At 51.8% G+C, this 23120-nt stretch overlaps 1 protein-coding gene and 1 pseudogene across 3 annotated transcripts; both read right to left on the bottom strand.

Moving 5' to 3' along the window:
• Positions 1-5: 5 nt before the first annotated feature.
• Positions 6-2526, bottom strand: LOC136550512 (uncharacterized). Of its 3 annotated transcripts, XM_066542109.1 has the most exons (5): positions 2129-2526; positions 1969-2046; positions 1465-1564; positions 1186-1328; positions 6-564 (listed from the first exon to the last, which is right to left on the bottom strand). In XM_066542109.1, exons 1-5 carry the CDS (start codon positions 2387-2389, stop codon positions 346-348), a joined length of 801 nt encoding a protein of 266 aa, XP_066398206.1. In that variant the 5' UTR covers positions 2390-2526; the 3' UTR covers positions 6-345. The 3 variants fall into 3 exon arrangements, with proteins under 3 accessions (XP_066398206.1, XP_066398209.1, XP_066398208.1); XM_066542112.1 differs by lacking the exon at positions 1969-2046; XM_066542111.1 differs by lacking the exon at positions 1465-1564 and having other exon boundaries at positions 1969-2526.
• Positions 2527-8559: 6033 nt separating this feature from the next.
• Positions 8560-23120, bottom strand: part of LOC136549198 (probable glycosyltransferase STELLO1) — a 32817-nt pseudogene continuing 18256 nt past the window's right edge.

Here is a 23120-nt window from a genome sequence, read left to right as displayed (position 1 = left end):
AAAAAAAAATGGAAGTTTCCTCAATCACTCCGAAATAAAACCATAGTATACAGACCATAGAGTAACAGAACCTAATTTCTTTGGTAGTCTGAGTTCAGAACCAGAGCCTTGGAAAGGGCATGTCAGGTGACACCCTTGCTCACTGACATGTGGGTCCAGGGGGCACATGGCAGCTGACCCAAAGTGACTAGTACCTCTTTTGTTTTAACTGCAGCAATCAGAGGTTGGGAGATCAATAATTATTATACACAAAACTATTCTAGTTCCTTCAATAGCTAAAGAAATCTGATTGATCTGGTCATTTTACAATGCTAAAAGAGTTACAAACTCGGCATTGCACTCTCCTCAGTCCTCAGGGTCGCCCTTGTGGAGCATATGCAGTATGTACAGAGAAGCTGACGACAAGAAGATGCAAATCGAGTAGCTGAGGAGGTCTAGCCCCGTGGCTATTGTCACCATCTTGCTCCTCTCGAACATCTTCACAAGCAGAATCATCACGATGACATGCCCCACTTTTGTCTTGAGCTCGTCAAGGGAGGTGATCTTCATCCACTTCGGGCGCTCCTGCATAAACAAAAGATTTATCGTATTGCTAAAGGAATTTTTCCGTACATGTGCCTTATTACTGTTTACCAAGTTTGAAGAAACAGTAGAAATGATGAGGGCAGTTCTCAAACCAGGAGTAGGAATCACTATGCGTTAATCTACAGTTGCTATGTTTTGTTTCACTAGCTGGTCGTCTGAATGTTTCACTAGTAGTGGAGTTAGTCTGAATTCAGCAGTAGACTGAAGAGTATGCATAATAAGCAATGGAATGGCATTCGAGATATGGTTCTGCATGTGTGTGTCCAACGAAAGCATAGGATACTGATAAATGATACCAAGCTATCAGCAAAACTTATAAATTATTTGGGACTATAAGTAGTCTAAAATTTTCAGTGGTAGTAGAGTAGTATGAACGAGTAATTCACTTGGCAGTAAGTAGTGTACAAACTGTTGAATGAAATGAGCAGTTGAGTAAAAATGGATTTAATCTGATTTTTCAGAAGAAGCAACGAAGACATGACACATGAGTGCAAGTCCAATGTAAGCAAACAGAAGAGTGCTGAATATTGCTTGATAAATACTACAAAAGGTACCAACAGAACTTGCAAAATGTTTGATATTCGAAATTCCGACAGTTACCTTCAAAGCGAACATCCCGAACATCGACGATCCACTCAGCGCACGGTCGGATTCAGAAGGAACATCTGCGGACGCGTTGCTGATGAAGAGACCGTAAAGACCCATCCCAAATATCAACATGACTGTTCCAGCAAGATACACATCTGCAGAAGATTGTGCACAAGTGTACCACAAAACAACAGTTTAGCGAGATGGCACGGACAGATATGAATTATCGTAGCAAATAACATTGTTGACGATGCTAATTGACAGAACAGATTAGCTAGAAGAACATCTCACCGATGGCCTCTACGACTTTGAGGACCATCTGCCCCGTATGAATCCCCTTAACACAGCTCGACCAATAAACCTGGTATGCCTCTTTGATGAAGACACATCCCTGATCACGAGTAGACGTCAGATTACCAGATCCATGAACCTTGGTTTGGAGTGACAGTAGGAAAGTATTGGCGCCTAACAATAGGCAATAAGTATGCATGATTGCTTGTGTGTGTCACATTTAAAATTCGAACAGATGCAAAAGTGGTTCTAAAACTTGTGGCCAAAAGACTGGCATGGTAACACAGTTCAACTAGTCATGTCAGTTTGCAGGAAAGCTCTGTCCATCGCGCACGGCCACGTAAACTATTTTCAGATTCCAGCCAGAATAACACTCGCTACTAGGAGAGAATGCCAATTTGAATTTGCTATCTTACATGACTGCGGGCATCGTCCAAGACCAGTACTGTGTGTTAGGTTAGAACCGGAGCAGCCATGGATGGGACGAAATCCAAGATCGCTTACATTGAGGAAGCACAGGATGGAGCCGGCGAGTGACCCGGCGACGGCGAGGAGTGCCAGGAACCGGAAATCGAAGATCGCCTGCGGCGGTGGCGTCAGACCGGTAGAAGACCCTGGAGGCGAGCAGAAGGCGATGGAGCAGATAGATGGGGAGCAAGCGTACCCTCTCGACGGTGGTCTCGACGACGGTGGACTTGGTGGCGGGAGCGGGAGCGACGGCGTTGCCGTTGGGCCCGCCCACGATCCCGTAGCCGCGGACGTCCTGGGACGACGACGCCACCTCGCCGGACGGCGCGGAGGAGGCCGCCGAGGCGACGGCCACGGGCCGCCGCCGCCGCGGCGGCGGCGGCGGGAGCAGCCGGGACCCCGCCGGGGCCGCGTGGACGGCTGGCGCGGCGCAGCCGCGCAGCACCAGGAGCGCCATCGGGTTGCTTGCTGTGCTCTGCGCGCGCGCGCACGCACGCACGAGAGGCTAGGCGGTTGCCGCGGCGTGCGTGCGGTGCCGGTGCTGGCGCAGGTTCGATGCTCCGGCCTCCGGGTGGGCTGGATCGCTGGGACTTGGAGTGGAGCGAGAACGAGCGAGCGACGATCTGAAGGAGAGGTGGGCAGAAGGGGTGGGGGGATATACCTCTCGCGCGTCGTCGCTGTCGGGTACGTCCCCACTCGGCCACTCGGCAGTCCGGCAGTCCCGCTCCCACATGGTTTGTTTGTTCCAGTTGCAGCGCGTGGAGCACGAGCACCGGTGCCGCGAAGCACGACACGACGGTCAGACGGTGTACTGGAGCTGGAGGAGCTAGGCCCGATTTAGTTTGCGAAATTTTTTAGAAAATGGTACTGTAGCATTTTGTTTTTATTTAACAATTAGTGTTCAATCATAGTCTAATTAGGCTTAAAAATTCGCCTCGCGAATTTCGTCTAAACTGTGTAATTAGTTTTATTTTTTATTTATATTTAATGCTTCATACATGCGTCCAAAGATTCGATGTGACGGAGAATCTTGAAAAATTTTGCAAAATTTTAGAAACTAAACCGGCACTCAATCCACAACAGAATTTCGTCTCCCGCTCTTGCCCAGGCCGAGAGCAAGAGGTCACCCTTGCCGTCCAGGCGTCGACCATCTCCGTTCGCGCCGGGAAGAATCGCCGCGGCAAGAACGCCCCGGAGTCGCTTCTCACTCTCCCGGAGCTCTCTTGAGCCGCCGCCGCCGCAACATTCTTCCGGGGCAAAGGACTCTCCCTCCCGCCGCCATCGGAGAGGAGCGTGGTGCCGGCCAAGAACGCCGCCTCACCGCCTCCTCTACATCGCGGCGAAGTTTTGAGTAGTTCCCACCGGGGGCCCCAATTAATCAATTCTACTGTATTTCCCCCATTCAAAAAATATAAATAACTTTGGTAGCTTTTACAGTGAGGCGCTGACGTATTGGACCGCAACAATTACAGTTTTTTACACCAGCAACTGTTTTACTAGTTTTTCACCTGTTCGCTGGTTGGTTTCTAGGCTGATTCTGGCTGATGCTGATTCGTTGTGAGAGAAAAACACTGCTGAATAAGCGCTGAATCGAAAGTGAATAGGCTGTTTGAGAAATTTCGGTATTTGACGTCAAATAGGTAGCCTCCTAACTTTTAACACTCATTTCGTGTGTCTTTAGATATTTAACCATAATATGGCTGCGAATTGTTTTGATTCAAATGATTTCCTTCTCTTTTTCTTTTTTTCTAGCACCTCCGTGCACAAAATAATATAATTCTCACTTTTTGAGGAGTCAAACAATTTGAACTTTGACTAAATTTATATAAAAAGTACTAACAAACATGATACAAAATAGTTATCATTATATTAGTTATAGAATATATTTTCATAATATGTTTAGAGACAAAAATAATAATACTATTTACTATATACTTGATCAAAGTTGAACTTATATGTGGACAGAGGGAGTATTTTCTTTTGTATCTTCGGTTTTTTCTAGGCCACCTAAACTGATGAAAATGCCCTTAGCCTAATAACCCATATTAATCAGTCCAGTCGTCCACTCGCTCGTGATATATAGGGAATAATTAACTTTTTACCATCCTTATGGGGTGGGTGGTATATAAAATACCGTATTAATGACTCATGTGTCAGTGACACAGCCCCGATACATCGAAGACACGTCGATCGTTCGCTCGTGAGTGAAGATAAAAAAGACCCCGCCAGCCAACGACGCTCCAGGCTCCCTCCTCCACCCCTCCACAGTCCCTCCCTCTGTCGCCGGAGGAGCACCACCTGACGCTGCCCCTTTGAACCCGCTCAACATCGACATGCTAGAACCCATCTAAAGCCACACAGTGCTGCAACATCAGAAGGGGCAACAACGCCGCCCTCCACTGGCTGACACCATGATTTCCTTTAAGGTCCCTCTAGGGTAAGGCCCTAACCCCCAATCCCCAATCCTTTTGGTCTCTACTGTTGCAGTTTCTTAGGAGTTTGGGGGCACAAACTTGATTTTGTTTCTCTTATACTTTTTGTAGGTACATTGTAGGGTCGATTAGGAGGCCACAATTAGGTTTTGTGTTCAGGTTTCTCAGTTCACCACCAAGTTCAACGATGGTTGGCTGGTTGCTTTGTTGATGTGCCATGAAAATATGATGAATGGGTTGTAGATTGTCAATGTTATATTTAGCGAGGCTAGAAAAAGATTTGGCGGCTAGGATGAACTGGGGAAGTAATCACTGAATTTGACATGAGTGGTGGTAGAGAATGGAAATTATTGGATAATACAGATATGTCACTTGCCTTTTCCGAAAGGAAGAATCATGAGAAGTTGTTCTTGTTTGTTGTTGTTCTAAAGAAACCCACAAAAGTGTTTTCTAATGTGAAAGTCATTAAGGACCTTCATAAGATGGAGGAGTACCTGCATCCTTACTATTCAGTGTACCGTTTTAGGCTAGCCTACGGCAGTGTGATTAAGCCACTAACTGACAAGTCTCCATGGGTACATATGGATCCTAGATTTATGGTGTTGCCACCTCCCACTAAGAGACCGGTTGGAAGACAAAGGAAACTCAGACATCCTAGCTGCCTTGAGGACTAGGGAAACAAGGGCAAAGCCAAGTGGCTGGTGAAGTGTCCAAATTGCTTGGGTCTTGGCCACAGGAAGACATCCTCAAAGTGCCCTCTCAATGGAAGTAGGAAGAGATAAATTTGTTTGCTTTATTTTTGCATATTTCATTCTTGTTTCATATTTCATTTTGTCAACTTTACATTTACACATAAGGTTGAGCCAAGAAAGGGAAGGCCCGTAGGCTGGCAGGTTAGTGATGCAACTGCCACTCCATCTAAAAGGTAGAAGGTTGTCAGTGCAAGAAAATTCAAGGAACAATAATCCTTGACCTGTGACAACAAGGTGCAAGAAAAATAACATTTGCTCCATCTTTATAATCAAAATGAGAAAATATACATCAAAATCAAAATGATAACAAGGTGCAAGAAAAATAACTGAACAGGTACTAGGATCTTTCGCTGGTCACTTTTTCTCCACAAACTACAAACCGAACCGAAAAGGGTCTGATCGGTTTGCGGTTTCGGGTTCGGTTCCTGCGTATGAGAATTTCGGTGCTCGCTTTGGTTGCGGTTTTCTACTCAAACCGAACCGAGAAACCTAAGCAATCAAGTATTCAGTAATATGAAGAAAATAGGGGAAGCACCAGGTAGGTTCTAGGCAAGCAGGCAGCATCCCCAGCCGGCCTACCAGTCTACCAGCCCGCAGCCAATCTCCCAATCCCCACCTAGGCACCCCCTCGGGCTTGGTGAACCTTACATGTCCTAACGAAGCCAGTCGCATCTCCTCCAGCGGTAGTGGCGGCGGCGCGGTGTGACGTGGGCACGGCGAGGGCGAGTGGCCCGGCCGGTAGGTAGCTCGGCGGCGCGAGCGGTGCAACGCGGTAGCAAGACCACTCAAATGGGCGCAAGCGACCTGGGAGCTGTCTTTGTCCAGTGCGGTGGCGTGAGTGAGCAGACAATGCCCTGGCGATGCAGCATGAGCGAACAGGGAACTGCTCTCGCGATAGCGTTCACGAGCATTCGAGTAGGAAGGTGCGGACGGCGATAGGCGCTCGCAAGGAAACTTCAGTCGGTTCGGTTTAAACCGAACAATCGAAGTATAAAACCAGACTCGAATTTATCGGTTTCATTTTTTCAACCATAACGATCGCTTGTTGAAAATTTCCTATTTAGACACCAGAAATAATGCTGCTTTCTTATTTGACACCGAAACTGAAATTCTTTTCTATATGTCCCTTCACTCGAGTTTTTCTTTCCCATTTGACATTTCCGTCATTTTGGACTGCTAATGGTGTTAAGTCCTAGGAGAAAAGTTCATTTTACCCCTGGAGTTTTTTTACCGGTCATGACATTCTATGGTTGACATTGCTATCTTCTTTTTGAATGCTTTTATCTTGAACTGCTATATTTTTCTTTTTGCTTTTGTAAAATAAATAAAGGAATGAACATAATCCTTTTTTTTTTTATGCGGCTTCAAAGGGCACGCACACACCGTCGCGAGCAGGGTGCGAAGGCCGTGATGCGAACGCGGAATATTTCAACCCTTTTTTTTTGGGATAATTTGAAAATTTTCTTTTCCCCCGCTTCCTAACCTTCCCCTTTCTCTCGCCCGCTCCCGCAGCGAGCCCATAAATCCACTGCACCTCGCAATCCCCAACCCCGCGCCGCCACCGATCCCGCCAGGATCAAGGCCCTCGCGCCTGATCCGCCACCGCGCTGGCCTCCCTGCCCCCGTTCTCTCATCTGCGGCCGCCTGAGGTGGCCCGTGGCCCCTTTGTCTGGCCGCGACTCCGCTCCAGCAGCCTAGAGTTTCAGGCCGCCGACCGTGAAGGCTTCGCGACGCATGAGGTGGGGCGGGGAGCGGGTGGGAGGGGCAGGGCTGGGGCGCCGGGTGGCCGCGTGGGGGCCCGCCAACGGACGGGGGCGCTACGCCAGGTCTACGCCATGGTCGTCAAGATGCACGCCGGCCTCGCCTTCGTCGACGCGCTGCCAACCGGGTACGTACGGCACTACGACACCTCTCCGCCTCCCTCCCCCCACCTCACTGCCTGCCTCCCTGTGGCAGGCCATTGCCTTCTACCATGCGCGGCCTCGCGATTCCCTGATTTGAAGCGACCTTTTTTTCTTCTGATTCTTGATTAGAATGCACACAGAATAATGCATGAGGGAAGAAAGATTAATACGAAGTACGTACATTGTATTATTAAATGAAGAGCAGGCAATCTCATTTTAGTCCTACTGCTTTTCGAACTGTATATATAGGCTAGATCGGATTGTGTCCTTTGAGAAGCTTTCTGAAAGAGTGCTGTCATTATTGCAATATCAAAATCCACGATTTGAGAAGCTTTTACTGAAAGAGTGTTGTTTGTAGGTAGTTTATATATTGGGAAAGTAATATACGAAATTTGGTTTTCTCTCATACTTCATATGAATAGTGAATGAGTAACTGGGATATGGGCCAAATTAAACACGGATAAACTCACATTAGTGGAAAGATTGGCTTTCAAAGCATGTTATTGTTGTGCAGCTGCTACTGGGCTATCTAACCAATGACCGCTCGCTGTGGAACAGGAGTTTTTTTTTTTTTTTTTTTTTTGCGAATTAGTCGTTGTTGTTTTGATGATGTATTCTTATTAACATTTCCATGTATAACTTGATCGTAGCAATAATCAAGTGGAACTGGATAATGCAATTGGCTTACTTCATTATTCCTGCTCCACAACATAGGTTCACTGTGGTTTGAGAAAAAGAAAATGATGTAAGAAATCTTTGAGCCAACTATTGCACAGCTTATTTTGCCATTTAGTTTCAGAAAAAAAAACTTTCTGCTTGAGTGTGCAGTGTGTACCTGCACATATGCTGTTGGGTTCGTTGCATGTATGAACAGCTTTGCCCTCCTTTATTGCTCTTTTATTGGTAACTGATGCTGTCTGGAATTTTTCTTTCATACAGTACTCAGAGATTATGGAGCAGATTGGCCATGATGTAAAGCGCACCCACCCTAACATGCACTTCTTCTGTGGTGACTCATCTTTTGCAAAGTCCATTCAGGTAAATGATGGTTCAATGGTGACATGAAAAGAATCTATTGGGTTCACGATGCAAATATGGTCCTCTGTTCTATAGTAGTATAGTAGTACTATTGTGTTAGCTTGGTAGTGGTGTTGCAAAATGTAAACATGTTAGGATTTTCATTTATCTGTTCATGTTAACTAGACGATGCGCAGATAAACGGATAATGCCTTTCATGGCCATACATGCTAATAACAAACAAAAAATTCTTTGAAGGCAATATACCCTGTTGTCGAGAAATAGTAACCATTCAGATTACTTTTGCTTTTTTGTATTGCTAATTTTTGTTGATTTATTCTGTAAATTGATTATCCTGCACAGGCTTCTTTTTCTTTTCTATTGTGATGGTTATGGAGTGTAGTAGATTGATGCTGAATTTTCTGCCGGTCTGAATCACATGAACCATGCTAGGGTTGTATGAGGACAACATATACAATTCTGAATAAAAAAAGGTGCACCTGAAACAGGTTTATATTATTGGACTAGGTTATGGTGCCGAGGTGGATCAGAAACTCAAGTATGCTAATGATCTTTCGTCGGGTGTGCTATTCGGAAGAGAGCTTGTGGACTCTCCTGCAAATGTCCTTACCCCTGGTCAGTAGATCTTTCATCAAACTTTGATTGTTCTTCATAGATTTATTGTCAGTATACTACTGACGCGGAGGGAAGGCTAACGCTTGTTGATGCGTTGGTCTATGCTTGCAACCAAGGTGTTGAAAAGGTAATGAAGCTTCATTTGAAAGTTCTCTATGCACTGTCATTAGTGTATTTCTAATGTAGCCCCACTCATGTGGGGAAATGATCAATTCATCCCTCTGATTTTGTAAGTCATTTAGGACATTGACACAATCTCCAATATAACACTTTCTTAAGTTTTTTCTGTAAAAGTAGTATTTTAAATAGAGACATTTATAATTTTTTATGAAAATAATTTCTAGGGCTACTTCATCGGCGTGCCTCAGTTCTGCACTCAGCTTACCCGGCATGTATTGCAAAATAATGAAAATTTGGCATTGATGGAGACTGTGTTAGTTTGAGTTAGATGCTATGCATGTGGAATCCGGTCAAGCAGCTGACGATTGTACTTTGTACATTGACATTGCCTTATTTTTTGGCTTCATTGGGGCTTGGTGGTGAAATCATATGGTATATTTCTGTTGAACCATGCATGTATCGAAGATTATAGCATCTGATGTTGAAGATATATGAAGGTTATGTCTTTTGAATAAAAGACCTATTCTGTACCAATTATTGATCTAACCCAAGTTCCTTACAGGTGTTGGCATCTAAAGCTGGTGCTATAACACAAGGGATTGGAGCAGATCAGGTTGGTGCTAACAATACTAGATTTTTTCTTTCCACTAGGTTCGTGTTGGGCATCCACGCTCTTGTGCTCTGTTCTGCATCCAGTATGGCACTGCAAATGTTGCAACCTGTTGCCAGAGTCGTTCTTCACCATGCAGGCAGTCCTCATTGGAAGCAAACTATGATGAAGGTTCACTTTGCCCCTTCGACATTCTGCAGAGGTTGATGTTCCTGCTCTCTCTACCTTGCCAAGCATAGAAAAATATATATTAGTAGACAGCCTCCAGATGTAACATCAAATAGTAATATCGTAGTGCATTAGTGATTAGTGCTAAATTTGCACTGGTCCATGTTGTTTGCTCTAATATAGTTGAACATTTATGCTTGGCAATGGACGAAGTTTTGGTCTTCATGTCTGTTAGTTGATCTCGACTGGGGCTACTGCTGGGCTGATGTTGATGTGATCGGAAATTATTTTGTTCACTGTTACAACGCACAGGCACCCCTTATAATACACCAGAATTTGCCGGGCCTATTCATTATATGACAAAAATAGTTGGTTACAAAATATATGAAACGTGAACCTTAATGAATGTATATGATTGTTCATTTTATTTTTTTAATAAATTTTATTTTGTTCTGTATTTTACCGTAGCGTTAGCACGGGCACACTACTAGTTTAAACATAAAGTGCAAGCGAAAACAACATGTTAAGCACATATCCAATACTAAACGTAGTTAAGTAACACTTTTCTGAGCTAATATGTGGCACAAACAATATAGATGCCTGGCTGATCCCTAAACCGAGCTTGCCTGGTATTGCAACTGAAGCTAGGGTTTTGGCTTTGCTCTCTCTCTCTCTCTCTCTCTCTCTCTCTCTCTCTCTCTCTCTCCTCTCTCTCACTCACTCACTCACTCACTCAGTCTTGTCTCACACTCAAGTTTCCTCACTTGGGTTTACTTGAGCACTATTGCTCGTTTCAAACTCAGTGGTGCATCTCTCTTGATAGTGTGGCATATACCTCATTTAAGAGTTAAGTATAGAAACAATTTACACTCTACTTGAGCTTTCATCCATCCGTTGCATGCCACATTGATCGTGCATTGAAGGTCTTCATCGCTTCACATTTTGAGCATGTCAATCCTGAGCATGTGACTTGAGTCGAAGGTTTTAAGTCACTTTTATCATTTGATTTGATCCTCCACATCAACATGACTTTCCATAGCTTAATTAGTACCTTGGCTAATTACAAGTACTTTCTTCACCTTAGCTGAGTTCTTCAGCCGCCAAGCCGTCGCTTGCCCTTCACCCTTGCTAAGTATCCCGAAGCCTTTTCTTGCTATCTTCACCTTCTCAAGCCATCAAGTCATAGCTTGCTTCAAACCATCTTTAAGCATATAATGAATACCATTTCATTTGTATTGTTGTCTTCTACTTGAACTAGATTGTTTCCATCAATAAGCCACACAAGCATTGACAATTGACCATAGGCATGTAGTATTGCAAGCTTTATAGTTGAGACCAACCATGGGCAAGCCCTCATGTCTCACTTATTTGATAGCACACTTACTTGCCAAATCATGTATTTCAATAATCAATCTTGAACTCAATTCATATTTATATCCATCACAACACATGATACGAGTCCAACATATAGAGTAATATGCATCGTGGGCCCTTAAACTTGTCTCGGGGTGCCACTTAGGTCCACAAACTCTCTAATCGTACTTCTGGCACCCTAATGTTGTTTAAGTATACCACTTAGGTCCATAACTCATCGGAACAAGGTTTTGGCCGACGTGGCGTGGATAGCGTGGCGCAAGCGCAAGCTGCATGCACGAGCAGCCGCACAGGAACATGCACGAGCCTTGAAGACGTCGTGCATGGAGACGTCACGCTCGTCTAGGCGCACGCCATAGCTGCGCAGGATGCGGGCACGGAGACCAGCCCTGTCCCTCCTCGCGCGGCCGCTCACCGACGAGCCCGTGCCCCGGCGACTCCTCGTCCCCACCCCAGCGCTCCCCGGCTCTGCTTGCGGCCTGCACCGCGCTGTCGCCAGCCACCCCAGCGCTGCTCTGCTGGCTGCTGTGGCCTGCTCTGCTCTGCTGCCGTGGCTCGTCGGCGACTCGGCCACTCAGAGACTGGCGCCGTGCCTCGCGGAGCCTAGAGCCAGCCAGTGACGCGCTAGTGTGCGGCCGCGGTGCCCGCTGGCCGAAGCCGCCCGCGCCGTGGAGGTCCGGCCGTGGCCGCTCCACGCCCGGCTCGCGCGTCTCCCCGTGTCGACCCGCCTCGACGCCAGCAGCCAGACGATGTTGCGGTGCTGGAGGTGGCCCAGCACCTCCACCTCGGCGAATGTGGGGGCCGTCGATCGGTGAGGCTGCAGGCATCAGCACCGCATGGCCACAACGGAGAGCACCATGCCCACGCCCATGCACTGGAGCAGCGTGACGCCGCCCTCAACGCCGGTGAGCCCTTCCTGTCCGGCCGAGCGCACGAGGCCACGCGGTTCTGAACAATCGACCACGTTTAAAATTTCCGAACTGAATGAACTGATCAATACCACCTCAAATATACAAGCTAAAACTCAATCTTCGGCTCCCTCAAACTCTCAAACCAGCCCGATCCAGCGAAAGGTGTAGTAACAAAAATTGTAGAGCTAGAAGCGATCTACAAGTTTGTTTACATGACTTTAGGATTATTCGGTTCGGTGTGCAAACTACAGACCTCGGGTTCGCGCTGGACCTAGTGAGGAACCCAGCATGGCTGACGTTCGACATGATGTACATCCTGGACAGCGCGAACAACGGCCGCCCCATGAGCACCATCAGGTCCGCCACCGACAGCAGGTAGTCGTACGTGACCGCCGACTTGGCCTTCCTCATCAGGCACGCTGGGAGACAAGTGAAAGTGTGGGAATGATTGATTGTATTCCATACGTGTACAAGAGTACATATAGGGCAGTCAGGGTGGCATGCAAGCCTACCCCATAGGCGCGTGATTACATCCACAATTAAGGGACCTACTATATATACAATATGCTAACACTCCCCCGCAGTCTGATCCGGAGCATGGTGGACATTCAGGCTGTATCGAAACTCCTGAAACAACGAGGTAGGAAGGCCCTTGGTGAAGACGTCGACGTACTATGATGTCGTCGGAACATGAAGTACCCGAATGTGACTGAGGGTGACCTTCTCCCTGACAAAGTGAAGATCAATCTCAACATGCTTTGTCCGCTGATGCTGCACCGGATTGCTAGAGAGGTAAACAGCACTGATGTTATCACAATAGACCAGGGTGGCACGGCGAGGCGGGTGGCAAAGCTCGGTAAGCAGCTGGCGGAGCCAAGTAGCTTCAGCAACACCATTTGCCACAGCATGATACTCGGCCTCTGCACTAGAACGGGAGACTGTTTGCTGACGCTTGGAGGACCAGGACACCAGATTGTCCCTAAGGAACACTGCGTAACCGGAGGTGGAACGTCGAGTGTCGGGACAGCTGGCCCAGTCAGCATCAGTGTAGACGACCAGCTCTGCAGGTGGTGACCGACGCATGGTCAGCCCAAGTGAGAGAGAACCCTGCAGGTAGCGCAAAATCCTCTTGAGTGCAGCAAGGTGGGGCTCACGAGGATCATGCATATATAAGCAAATCTGCTGAACTGCAAAGGCGATATCTGGTCAGGTGAAAGTCAGATACTGTAAAGCACCAGCCAAACTGCGGTACTATGTGGCGTCGGCAACCGGAGCCCCATCTGTAGATAATTTGGAGTGAAGGTCAACAGGGGTGCTGCAAGGTTTGCAAGCACTCATCCCGGCGTGCTCCAAAATATCCAGAGTGTACTGCTGCTGAGAGAGAAAAAGACCACCAGCACAATGTGTCACAGAGATGCCCAAAAAATGGTGTAGCTGTCCCATATCGGTCATGGCGAACTCACGCTGGAGAGCGGCAATAATCTGCTGGAGACATCTGGCGGAGGAGGCGGTAAGAACAATATCATCCACATACAGCAGCAGATAGGCAGTGTCTGAACCCCGATGGTATGAGAATACTGAAGTATCAGACTGAGTCTCAACAAAGCCGGGGGACACAAGGTGTGAGGCAAACCTGTGGCGCCAGGCACGAGGCGCTTGCTTCAGGCCATAAAGAGACTTGTTGAGGCGGCAGACATAATCCGAACGTGAGGAGTCAACAAAACCACTGGGCTGAACACAGTATACTGCCTCAGTGAGGGTGCCGTGTAAGAATGCATTCTTGACATCCAGTTGATGAATGGGCCACTGCTGAGACAATGCCAGAGATAGAACCACCCGGACAGTCGCAGGCTTGACCACTAGGCTGAAAGTCTCATCATAATCAACACCGGGGCACTGTGTGAAACCCCGCAATACCCAGCGAGCCTTGTAGCGATCAAGGGAACCATCGGCCCACAACTTGTGACGATAATTCCATTTGCCTGTCACAAGATTGACACCAGGCGGCCGAGGAACAAGGCTCCAAGTGTCATTGGCGAGAAGAGCATCATACTCAGCCTACATAGCGGAGCGCCAATTGGGGTCTGACAGAGCGTCCTGAACAGAGCGCGGCAAAGGCGACATGGGCACAATGTGGAGGTTGAGGCGATCCACAGGTTGGGTGATGCCAGCCTTGCTGCGCGTGCGCATTGAGTACGCATTGGTGACCGGGGTGATGGAGACCGGGCGAGTGGCGATGGTGCGGTCGGTTGTCATGGAGCTGCTGGCAGCAGCCCGTGCGGATGGCACAGGGGCAGCAGCACCTAGCGCCTTGGTGCTGCTAGCAGCAACCCGTGCTAATGGCACAGGGGCAGCAACACCGGATGGTGCAGTCGGTGAGGCGACCGGGGCGCTACTGGCAGCAGCCTGTGCGGGATGCACAGGGGCAGTAGCGCCGATCAGGGGCGAGCTGGGCGACCATGTTCTAGGGCTCAGCGGTGCAGGAGCGGACTAGGACGCGGCAACAGGCGCATGCACAGGCACAGGGCCATGCACGGCGGGCGACGTCGGAGGAGCTGGGGTACCTGCATGCACAACGCGAACTCCAGGAAGTGGAGCAGTGAGATCATGCTCATCAACGAGGAAGTCCAAGGCAGAGGAAGCCATGGGCGTGGTCAAAATGTCGGCGAAAGGGAAAAAAGATTCATCAAAAACGACATGTCGGGAGAGAATAATGCGATTCGACTGGAGCTCGAGACACCGATAGCCTTTGTGTTCCGAGGAGTAGCCGAGGAAGATGCATAGGGAAGAACGAGGTGCAAGTTTGTGGGGTGCTGTGGAGGACAAGTTGGGGTAACAAGCACACCCAAAAACTTTGAGATGGTCATAGGAAGGTTGGGTGGAATGAAGGTGGGTGTAAGGTGTCGAGGATGCGAGGGTTTTGGTGGGGAGGCGGTTCACAAGATAGGTGGTAGTGTGGAGGGCCTCAACCCAGTAAACCGGAGGAAGACTCGCCTGAAATAGCAGAGAACGCATAATATTATTAATGGTGCGAAGGGAGCGCTTGGCTCTGCCATTTTGCTGAGAAGTATATGGACACGACATGCGGAGTGCAACACCGTGGGAGAGAAAGAACGTGCGGGCGGTGGAATTATCAAATTCATGGCCATTGTCGCACTGAACGCTCTTGATGGTGGTGCCAAATTGCGTGTGAATAAAGGCAAAAAAATTTGAGAGAGTGGAAAACGTCTCAGATTTTAGGCGAAGTGGAAACGTCCAAATGTAGTGTGAGCAATCATCAAGAATAACAAGATAATATTTGTACCCTGACACACTAACAATAGGAGATGTCCAAAGATCACAGTGTATCAAATCAAAATTATGACTAGCCCTAGAGCTAGATGATCCAAAAGGAAGCCGTGTGTGATGACCAAGTTGGCACGCATGGCATATATGGTGGAGATCATCTTTATTACATGAGATAACACTAGAACGAATAAGTTTGGACAGAGCTTCGCGCCCAAGATGCCTGAGATGACGATGCCAAAGTGAGGTGGGTGCAGCGATAAGTGCGGAGGTGCTGGGGGCGGGTGGAAAGAATGGGTAGAGGTCGCCAGAGCTATTGCACCTGGCGATCATGTTCCTGGTTTGCAAATCCTTCACAGAAAGACCAAACGGATCAAATTCAATAGAACAATTATTATCGGTGGTAAAACGACGAATGGAAATCAAATTCTTAATAATGTTGGGGGACACCAGAACATTGTTAAGAACAAGATTACGATGTGGAGATGAAAAAATATGTGATCCGGTGGCAGTGACAGGAAGGAGTGCTCCATTGCCCACAATGATAGATGAAGGTGTAAAAGATGATGGTGGGGAAATGGTGGAGATGTTACCAGCGTCCACGGTCATGTGAGAACTAGCACCGGAGTCGGCGTACCACTCGGACGGTGCTGGCGGAGTGAGCGTCATGGTGTTGAACGACTACGCCAGGGAGTCTTGAGTCCAAGCGCCTCCATGGAGGGGTTCCAAGGTGCCAGCTGTGACACCTGGTTGGCCAGCGAGGGCCCCTGGAATGCTGGTGCTGCTCCCCCATAGACGTACGGTGAAGGCGGAGCGCTGTAGCCGGAGCCATAGGCGCCACCGCTCAGGACGCCGCTGAAGGAGCCGCCATAGCCGTACTACGGGACGGCGGTGAACGCTGGTGGCGCCGGTGGAGGACGCCCGTAGGGCCACATCTGGAGGGTGCCGGCCCAGGGGTGTGCAATTGATGGGTGCACACCCGGGGATGCATGGCTAAAACTGGGAGGGGCGCCAGCAGCAGGTTGTTGCTGCTGCTAGCCGCCACGTCCGCAGCGGCCGCGACGTCGGCCGGAACGCTGGCCACCAGTGGGTGCTCCCTGCTGTCCACTAGAGGGCGCACCATGGGGGCGCGTAGGAGGAGTGGGTGCCCCATAGCGCGGCGCGGCAGGGCCACCAGTGTTTGCCGCCGGGCGTGGCGCGGCGACGAGTGCGGCGGGAGGCGAGGGCGGCCTCGCGTCGATCTCCATCTCCTCCAGGAGGAGGTGCGTCCGAGCCTCCGCGAAGGTCGGGAACGGGCGATGCATCTTGAGAATGGACACCATGTGGTGGAACTTGCCGCTCAAGCCACGGAGGAGGGTGAGCACCATTTGTCGATCACCGATGGGGTCGTCGAACTCTGCAAGTGACGCAGCCATGGACTCGAGACGACGGCAATAATCTGTGATCGGCAGGGAGTCTTGGCGGAAGTTGCGGAATTGCATCTCGAGGAGGGCGCAGGATTCCCGCTGACCGAGGAACTCATCCTCGAGGTAGCACCAAGCTTCGCGTGTAGGTCGCTGCCGCATCATGAGCGACTGCTGTAGATCACCGGAGACCGTGCCGTATATCCATGTCAACACGACATAGTCGGCCTGCACCCACGCCGGGCGTGTGGGGAATGCCTCATCCTCAAGGATGTGGCGAGTCATTGTGTACTTGCCGAGGACGGTGAGGAACATGCCGCGCCACTTGGTGTAGGTGTTGGTGGCCTGGTCGAGAATGACGGGGATGAGGGCCTTGACGTTGATGACGGCGGTGGCCAGCGCCCAGATAGCTTCGTGGGCGGCCTCGTACTCGTCTAGCATGATGGAACAGAGGCACTCTTCCTCGACATGGCATGCTTTCTCAGCATGGTCCTCTTCGGCGGCCTTGGCCACAGCAGCCGCAGCCGCAGCATCATCGTCGTCCGCCATGAGGGGCAGGACCAGCGGCCGCACCTGGTGACACGATCAACAGCACACCCAGCGATGTGTGCAGCAGGCAAGCGTACAACATGTGCACAGCCCGTACAGCACGCATCACACCCGGCGATGTGTGCAGCTCCAAGCACGTACAGGATGTACAGCCGCGTACAGCATGTACAGCACGTTGACGACGACGGCGGTGGGCGGGAGACGTACATCACGTACAATAGAAGATCAGGAGCGGAGGCAGGATCGGATCGGTGGCCACACCCGGTGATGAGGGAAGCTACGGGGCGGGCGATCGGATCAGTAGTGCGGACGATGAGACCGGCGACACACCCGGTGACATGTAGTCAGCGACGGGGGTGGCGATCGGATCGGCGGCGGCGCTGGTTTGGGTTGCGGAAGGGTAGCGGATCGGAACCACGATTGATACCATGAAAGTGTGGGAATGATTGATTGTATTCCATATGTGTACAAGAGTACATATAGGGCAGCCGGGGTGGCATGCAAGCCTACTGCACAGGCGCGTGATTACATCCACAATTAAGGGACCTACTTGTCGGTGTTTCGGACCGGGGGGTCCTCAACCAACTAGTGAATTTGCTCTGCGTGCTCCCAATTCCGGATGGTGATGCAAAGAGACACAAGGTTTATACTGGTTCAGGCAATTTAGGCCCTACGTCCAGTCTGAGAGGTCGATCTTGTATTCCTTGCACCGAAGTGCTCGTAGTAGGGGGTTACAAACTAAGGGAGAGAGGGAGCTAGTCCCAGGTCTCGGCAAGGTGTCGTGTGGGCCGCTTGAGGCGTTGCTCTCAGGCGGCAAGGATGTATGCGTGTGTGTGTGTGTTACAAGGCATTCTCCTTCGTCCCCCCCTAAAACGGCCCAAGTCCTCTCCTTTTATAGCCTGAAGGGAGGACAAGGATGGTACATGAGCTAACTATACGGTGTTGTGTGAACAGAGGCGGCGTGTCCGGGCCCTATAGCCTGTTCCTATGGCGGAGTGGTCATCGGAGTGGTCCATCCTTTGGAGCACTGGGGCGGCGTGGTCATCCCATCAGATCCTGTGCGTCGTGGGAGCCCCGGGACTGCCTCGGAGTGGGTGCGGCGGTGAACGTGCAAGCCACTATGGACGGACTGTGCGCGAGGCCGAGACTTGGTCGGTGCCAAGGCTGTACTACGGTGGAGGGGTCTCGGCAGGCATGAACCCCAAGATAGCCGAGACCTTGGTGTACAGTGCCGAGGCCTCGAGTGGGCGGCTGATCATGGGTACAGCGTTAGGACATAGTGGCCGGTAATCCCCGCCGTACCCTGTCCTAGCTGGTATGGCGCTGATCGTGGACACAGCGTTAGGACACAGTGGCCGGTAATCCCCGCCGTGCCCTGTCCCGGCCGGTATGGCGTTGATCATGGACACAGCGTTAGGACACAGTGGCCGGTAATCCCCGCCGTGCCCTGTCCCGGCCGGTATGGCATTGATGCGACCTCGGGTCCCGTCGGCCATTCTATGGCGTTGAGCCATCGTCCGGCTGAGATTGCGGGAGTGGTTGAAGCATTAATGAGACATGACGCGCTGTCTGAAGGGTCGGTCGAGGCGGGGGTGGCGGGCTGCGGACGACCGAGCCTCGAGTGATACGGAGAATGAGGCCTCGCGCGAGACAGAGATCGGGCTCCTTGCCGAGGCCTTGCGTGAGACGCCTCGCGTGATACGGAGAATGCATCCCCTGCCGAGGCCTTCCGTGGAGAGCCTCGGGCGAGGCGGAGACGGCGTTCCCTACCGAGGCCTTCCCTAGAGAGCCTCGCGCAAGGCGGAGTTTGCGTCAGGATGCCGAGACCTCCTGCTTGAGGCTCGAGGCGAGGAGGAGGAGGACCTAGTGGGCTTGGTCGTAGTGGGTGAGGGGCCCATGGCTTACCTTCTAGCTTTATTTTTTAGATGGGACTTGAGCGACCCATTTGATGTTTGCTTGGGGTACCCCGTTCTAAGGTACCCGATAGTAGCCCCCAAGCCTCGGGGGGAGTGCGTGCACTCTCCCTAAGGGTTTACCGAGGCTGGGTTCATACCTGCTCTGTAGGAATTGGGGTTTGTTTTTTGTGGTTCCGGTGGGTGCGAGCGAGCGCACCCGCCGGGTGTAGCCCCTGAGCCCCTAAAGGAGTGAAGTTACTCCTCCAGGGGCTTTCTTCGTTTTCGCGTTTGAGCGAGTAGTTCTTATTGCATTTGCCGAGCCCATGAGCGCAAGTTCGGGTTGCGGGGGTCTCGGCGAGGCTGCAGGAAAACGCCCTCTAGCCTCCGCACGGAGCGAGAGGTTCGTCAGGGCCCCCCTGACTTTGGGTATGACCCTCACGCTTTCTTTCGCTCAGAAGGAGGGGTGGAATGTGCTAGGCTACCCTCGATGGGCGCGAGCATGGACACTTTCGGTGAGCTGTTATCGGGTAGTCCGAGTGGAGGCCCGAGCCCCGTTCGCTAGGGGACGGCTAGCGGTCCAGAGACGCACTCCAAAAGTACCAGAGGGTTTCTCTAGTGGGTGCTGAGGCCGTTCGCTGGGCCTCGATGGCTCGGTGCCTCCCTACGATGGGATCCCATTCGGATACTTCCCTGCCGGTCTCGGACATGACTTAGGACGCCCCGAGTGACTATTCGCTCGGGCCTGGGCCATTCGTAGGCTCGCCCCGAAGTCGTCCCTGGCTCTATTGCCCTAGGGTTGCTGTCGAAACCTCTTGGAGGCCCAGCCTTCGAACCCCTGGACCGTAATGGGCTCGGCGCCCTTTATCGTGTTTTGTAATGAAACCTCTAGCATGGGCTTGGACCGTTTGTCTTGGTCTTTGGGTGCAAGAGGATCCCCCGAGCCTCCGCCTAGAGCAAGAGGGCGGATCGGGGGTCCCCTAACTTTTTCATCCGCCCCTTACATATCCTTTTCGTTCGGACTGGAGGGTTTATTTGCCGAGCCCATACTAGTCTCGGCAAGGTTGCAGGGAAGAGCCCCTAGCCTCTACGTGGAGCGAGAGGGCCGTCGGGAGTTCCCCTGACTTTTTATACGCCCCTCGCTGCATGAGGGTTTGTTTACCGAGGCCCCTTTTGGGTGCTGAGCCTGAGTTGTGGGGTCTCGGCGTATTTGTAGGAAGAGCCCCCTAGCCTCTGCACAGGGTGAGAGGGCCATCAGGAACTCACCTGTCTTTTTGTACTGACCCTCATGCTTCCTTTTCACTCGGAAGGAGGGTTTGTTTTGCCTGAGCCCCTTTGAGTGCGAGCTGGGGTCGCTAGGGTCTCGGCAAGGTCGTAGGAAGAGCCCCCTAGCCTCTGCATAAAATGAGAAGGCCGTCAGGAGGTTCCCCTGACTTTTTGTGCGACCCTCACGCTTCCTTTTCGCTCGGAAGGAGGGGTGGAATGTGCCTCGCTACCCTCGATGGGCACGAGCGGTGGCACTTCCAGTGAGCTGTTATCGGGTAGTCCGAGTGGAGGCCCTGTACCCCAGTTCGCTAGGGGACATGGCTAGCGGTCCAGAGACACACTCCAAGAGTACCAGAGGATTTCTCTAGTGGGTACCGAGGCCAGTTCGCTGGGCCTTAGGTGGCTCGGTGCCTCCCTACAGGTGGGATCCCATTCGGAGACTTTCCCCCGGTCTCGGACACGACTTTGGGCTGTCCCAAGCAGTTTCGATTGCTTGGGCCTCGGCCCCGTATAGGCTCACCCGCGGTCATCCCTGACTCTGTTATCCTGGGGCAGCTGTCGAAACCCTTTGGGGCCCAGTCTTCGAACCCCTGGATCGTAATAGGTTCAGAGCCCGGTTCCTTCATACGAAAGGAATAGGCCATAGGGAATATCTTCCCTATTGGCTCGGCATGGGCGGTGCGCCTTTTAAGGCGGTTTCATGGGGAGTCGAAACTGACGCCTGCTGTCCGTAGTGGCCGATCGTGCCATGGTGGATGGGACGTAACTGTCCTCGCATTTAATGCGGGAGACATGGGCGTGTGGGCCGATGAAATCAGCTCGTGGTTAACTACGTTAGACGAGGGGAAAACCTCCCCGATTTCATCGCCCGTTCGTTTCGCCTTCCCCCTACATAAATACTCAAAGAGTCTCGCCCCTCCTCATCTTACCTTGCCTATATTAGCACCGCCTCTGTCGAGCCGTCGCTAGAGCAGCGAATGCCGGGAAGAAGAGGAGAGAGGAGCGAGCCTAGGGAGAAAGCGAGACAAAAGCGAGAGCGTGGGAGAGAGAGAAAAAACTCACCATCGCCCTCGATTCCTCCATCGCACCCATGGCCGGCGACATCGTTGTTGTCGAGGTGGACCCCTGGGATCCATCGGACGTCACCGAGGACATGCTCTAGTCGCTTGTCGACGGTGGACTCCTCCTCCCGGTGACAGACCCCACTAGGCCAGAGTGGATTGCTCCGTACGGTGAGCCAGAGTCGAGGCCTCATGACGGCTATGTCGTGAGCTTCGTCTCCTTCCACGAGCGCGGCCTCGGCGTCCCGGCGGACCGGTTCATGCGGGCGCTCCCGCACTACTACGACGTGGAGCTCCACAATTTTAATCCCAACTCCATCGCTCAGGCGGCTATCTTTGTTGCCGTCTGCGAGGGGTATTTAGGGATCGCTCCCCATTGGGAGTTGTGGCTCCATCTGTTCTGGGCGGGGCATACTACCAAGCCAACAGGCATGTCGGGTAAGAGGAAGGCGGCGAGGGTCGGAGGCTGCACTCTCCAAGTGCGTCAGGACCGCCTGCACATCTACATCCTGGCCCAACTCGCGTCCTCCAACCGCCGGTGGTACACGAGTTGGTTTTACCTCTACAATGACGACGAAGGGTTTCCCCCCTATACTGGGCAGATTGTGGGGAGTTCCCGGAGAGATGGAAGTGGGGTGTCCCGAAGGTCGACCAGCCCAAGCTGGAGCCGCTCCTGGAGGGGCTGGCGAGGATATGGGGCCATGGCCTCACCGTGGCCGTGGTCGTGGCCGCCTTCCACCGCTGGAGGGTGCTGCCGCTGATGGCTCGGCGGCGGCGGCTATTTGAGATGAAGCCGGGTGAGCCCATTGAGGGCACCCGGATGTCCTCCTCCACCCTTTCTGACGAGGAAATTCTTCGTCGGGTGGGGGAGACGGTAGAGGCGAAGCTGAGGGGTGGCAACTTGACCCCTATCGCAATGCGGCCATCACGGGGGTTCCTATCGCTGGTAAGTCATGTGCCGCTGTAGCCTCTAAGCCTCCTCAGTCTCCCCTTACCCCTTGTTCCCTTATGCGCGTTTGTCGTTCCTTCAGGGGATGAGGGACGTGCGCTCCTCTCCGCCGCCCGTTCCCGAGGACGTGGGGCGGCGGGCGATCAACCGCGCTCACGCTGATGCGCAGAAGAGGTGAAAGGATGCCAAGGTGGCGAAGCACCTGAAGCACATCCTCGCGCGCGAGGACCTGGATAAGCGCCGCCATCAACAACGAAAGGATGGTCTCCCATTGGAGGAATCCCCGTCGACTGTTGTTGTCGACGGAAGGCCTTGGACAGGGAACGACAAGGGCGAGGGAGGGCGAGGTCCCCTGGACCACCTTCCTGACAGTCGTGGAGGTGGCGCTCGAGGGTGTCGGCAAGCAGCCCGGCGCCCCCAGGAGGGGGAAGAGAAGCGGACCCGGGGCCGGCGGTTGCCCGCTTCGGGGCCGAGGCCAACACGCCCAAGGCATGGGCGTTAGGCAAACGCGCCATCAGCCTAGTAGGCTCGACGGCCGTGGTGGAGCAGGTGGCGGTGGAGGCGACACCACCGCCCCTGCAGAGGACCGAAGGGGCGCTGGGGTCCGCTGAAGACCGACCAGCACCGATGGATATGGAGGCGACGCCTCTGCCGCTACCTTTGCCGCTGTGGATGAGGTTTGTCGTGGCGAAGCGGTTGCCGCCCCGTTCAAGGCAAGTGTATTCTTGGCAGGGTCATAGTGTCTTCCATTCGCTTTTTTGGTTTTGCGCTGACCCTGTAGGTTAAATTTCCTTATTCGAAAGCGGCCTGCGGACGACCTTCCCTTGGAGCCCCTTAAGGCGCTTAAGGTGAGCCCCTG

This window comes from Miscanthus floridulus, chromosome 4 (assembly GCF_019320115.1).
Source record: "Miscanthus floridulus cultivar M001 chromosome 4, ASM1932011v1, whole genome shotgun sequence".
NCBI lineage: Eukaryota > Viridiplantae > Streptophyta > Magnoliopsida > Poales > Poaceae > Miscanthus > Miscanthus floridulus.
This window is presented reverse-complemented; position numbering and strand designations above follow the sequence as displayed.

Excerpts from the sequence above, each read along its gene's own strand:
- LOC136550512 (XM_066542109.1), bottom strand. The coding sequence starts at position 2,389 with ATGGCGCTCCTGGTGCTGCGCGGCTGCGCCGCGCCAGCCGTCCACGCG. Across the intron at positions 2,047-2,128 it reads TCGAGACCACCGTCGAGAGG|GCGATCTTCGATTTCCGGTT; the intron begins GTACGCTTGCTC and ends CCACCGCCGCAG. Across the intron at positions 565-1,185 it reads TCGGGATGTTCGCTTTGAAG|GAGCGCCCGAAGTGGATGAA; the intron begins GTAACTGTCGGA and ends TTGTTTATGCAG.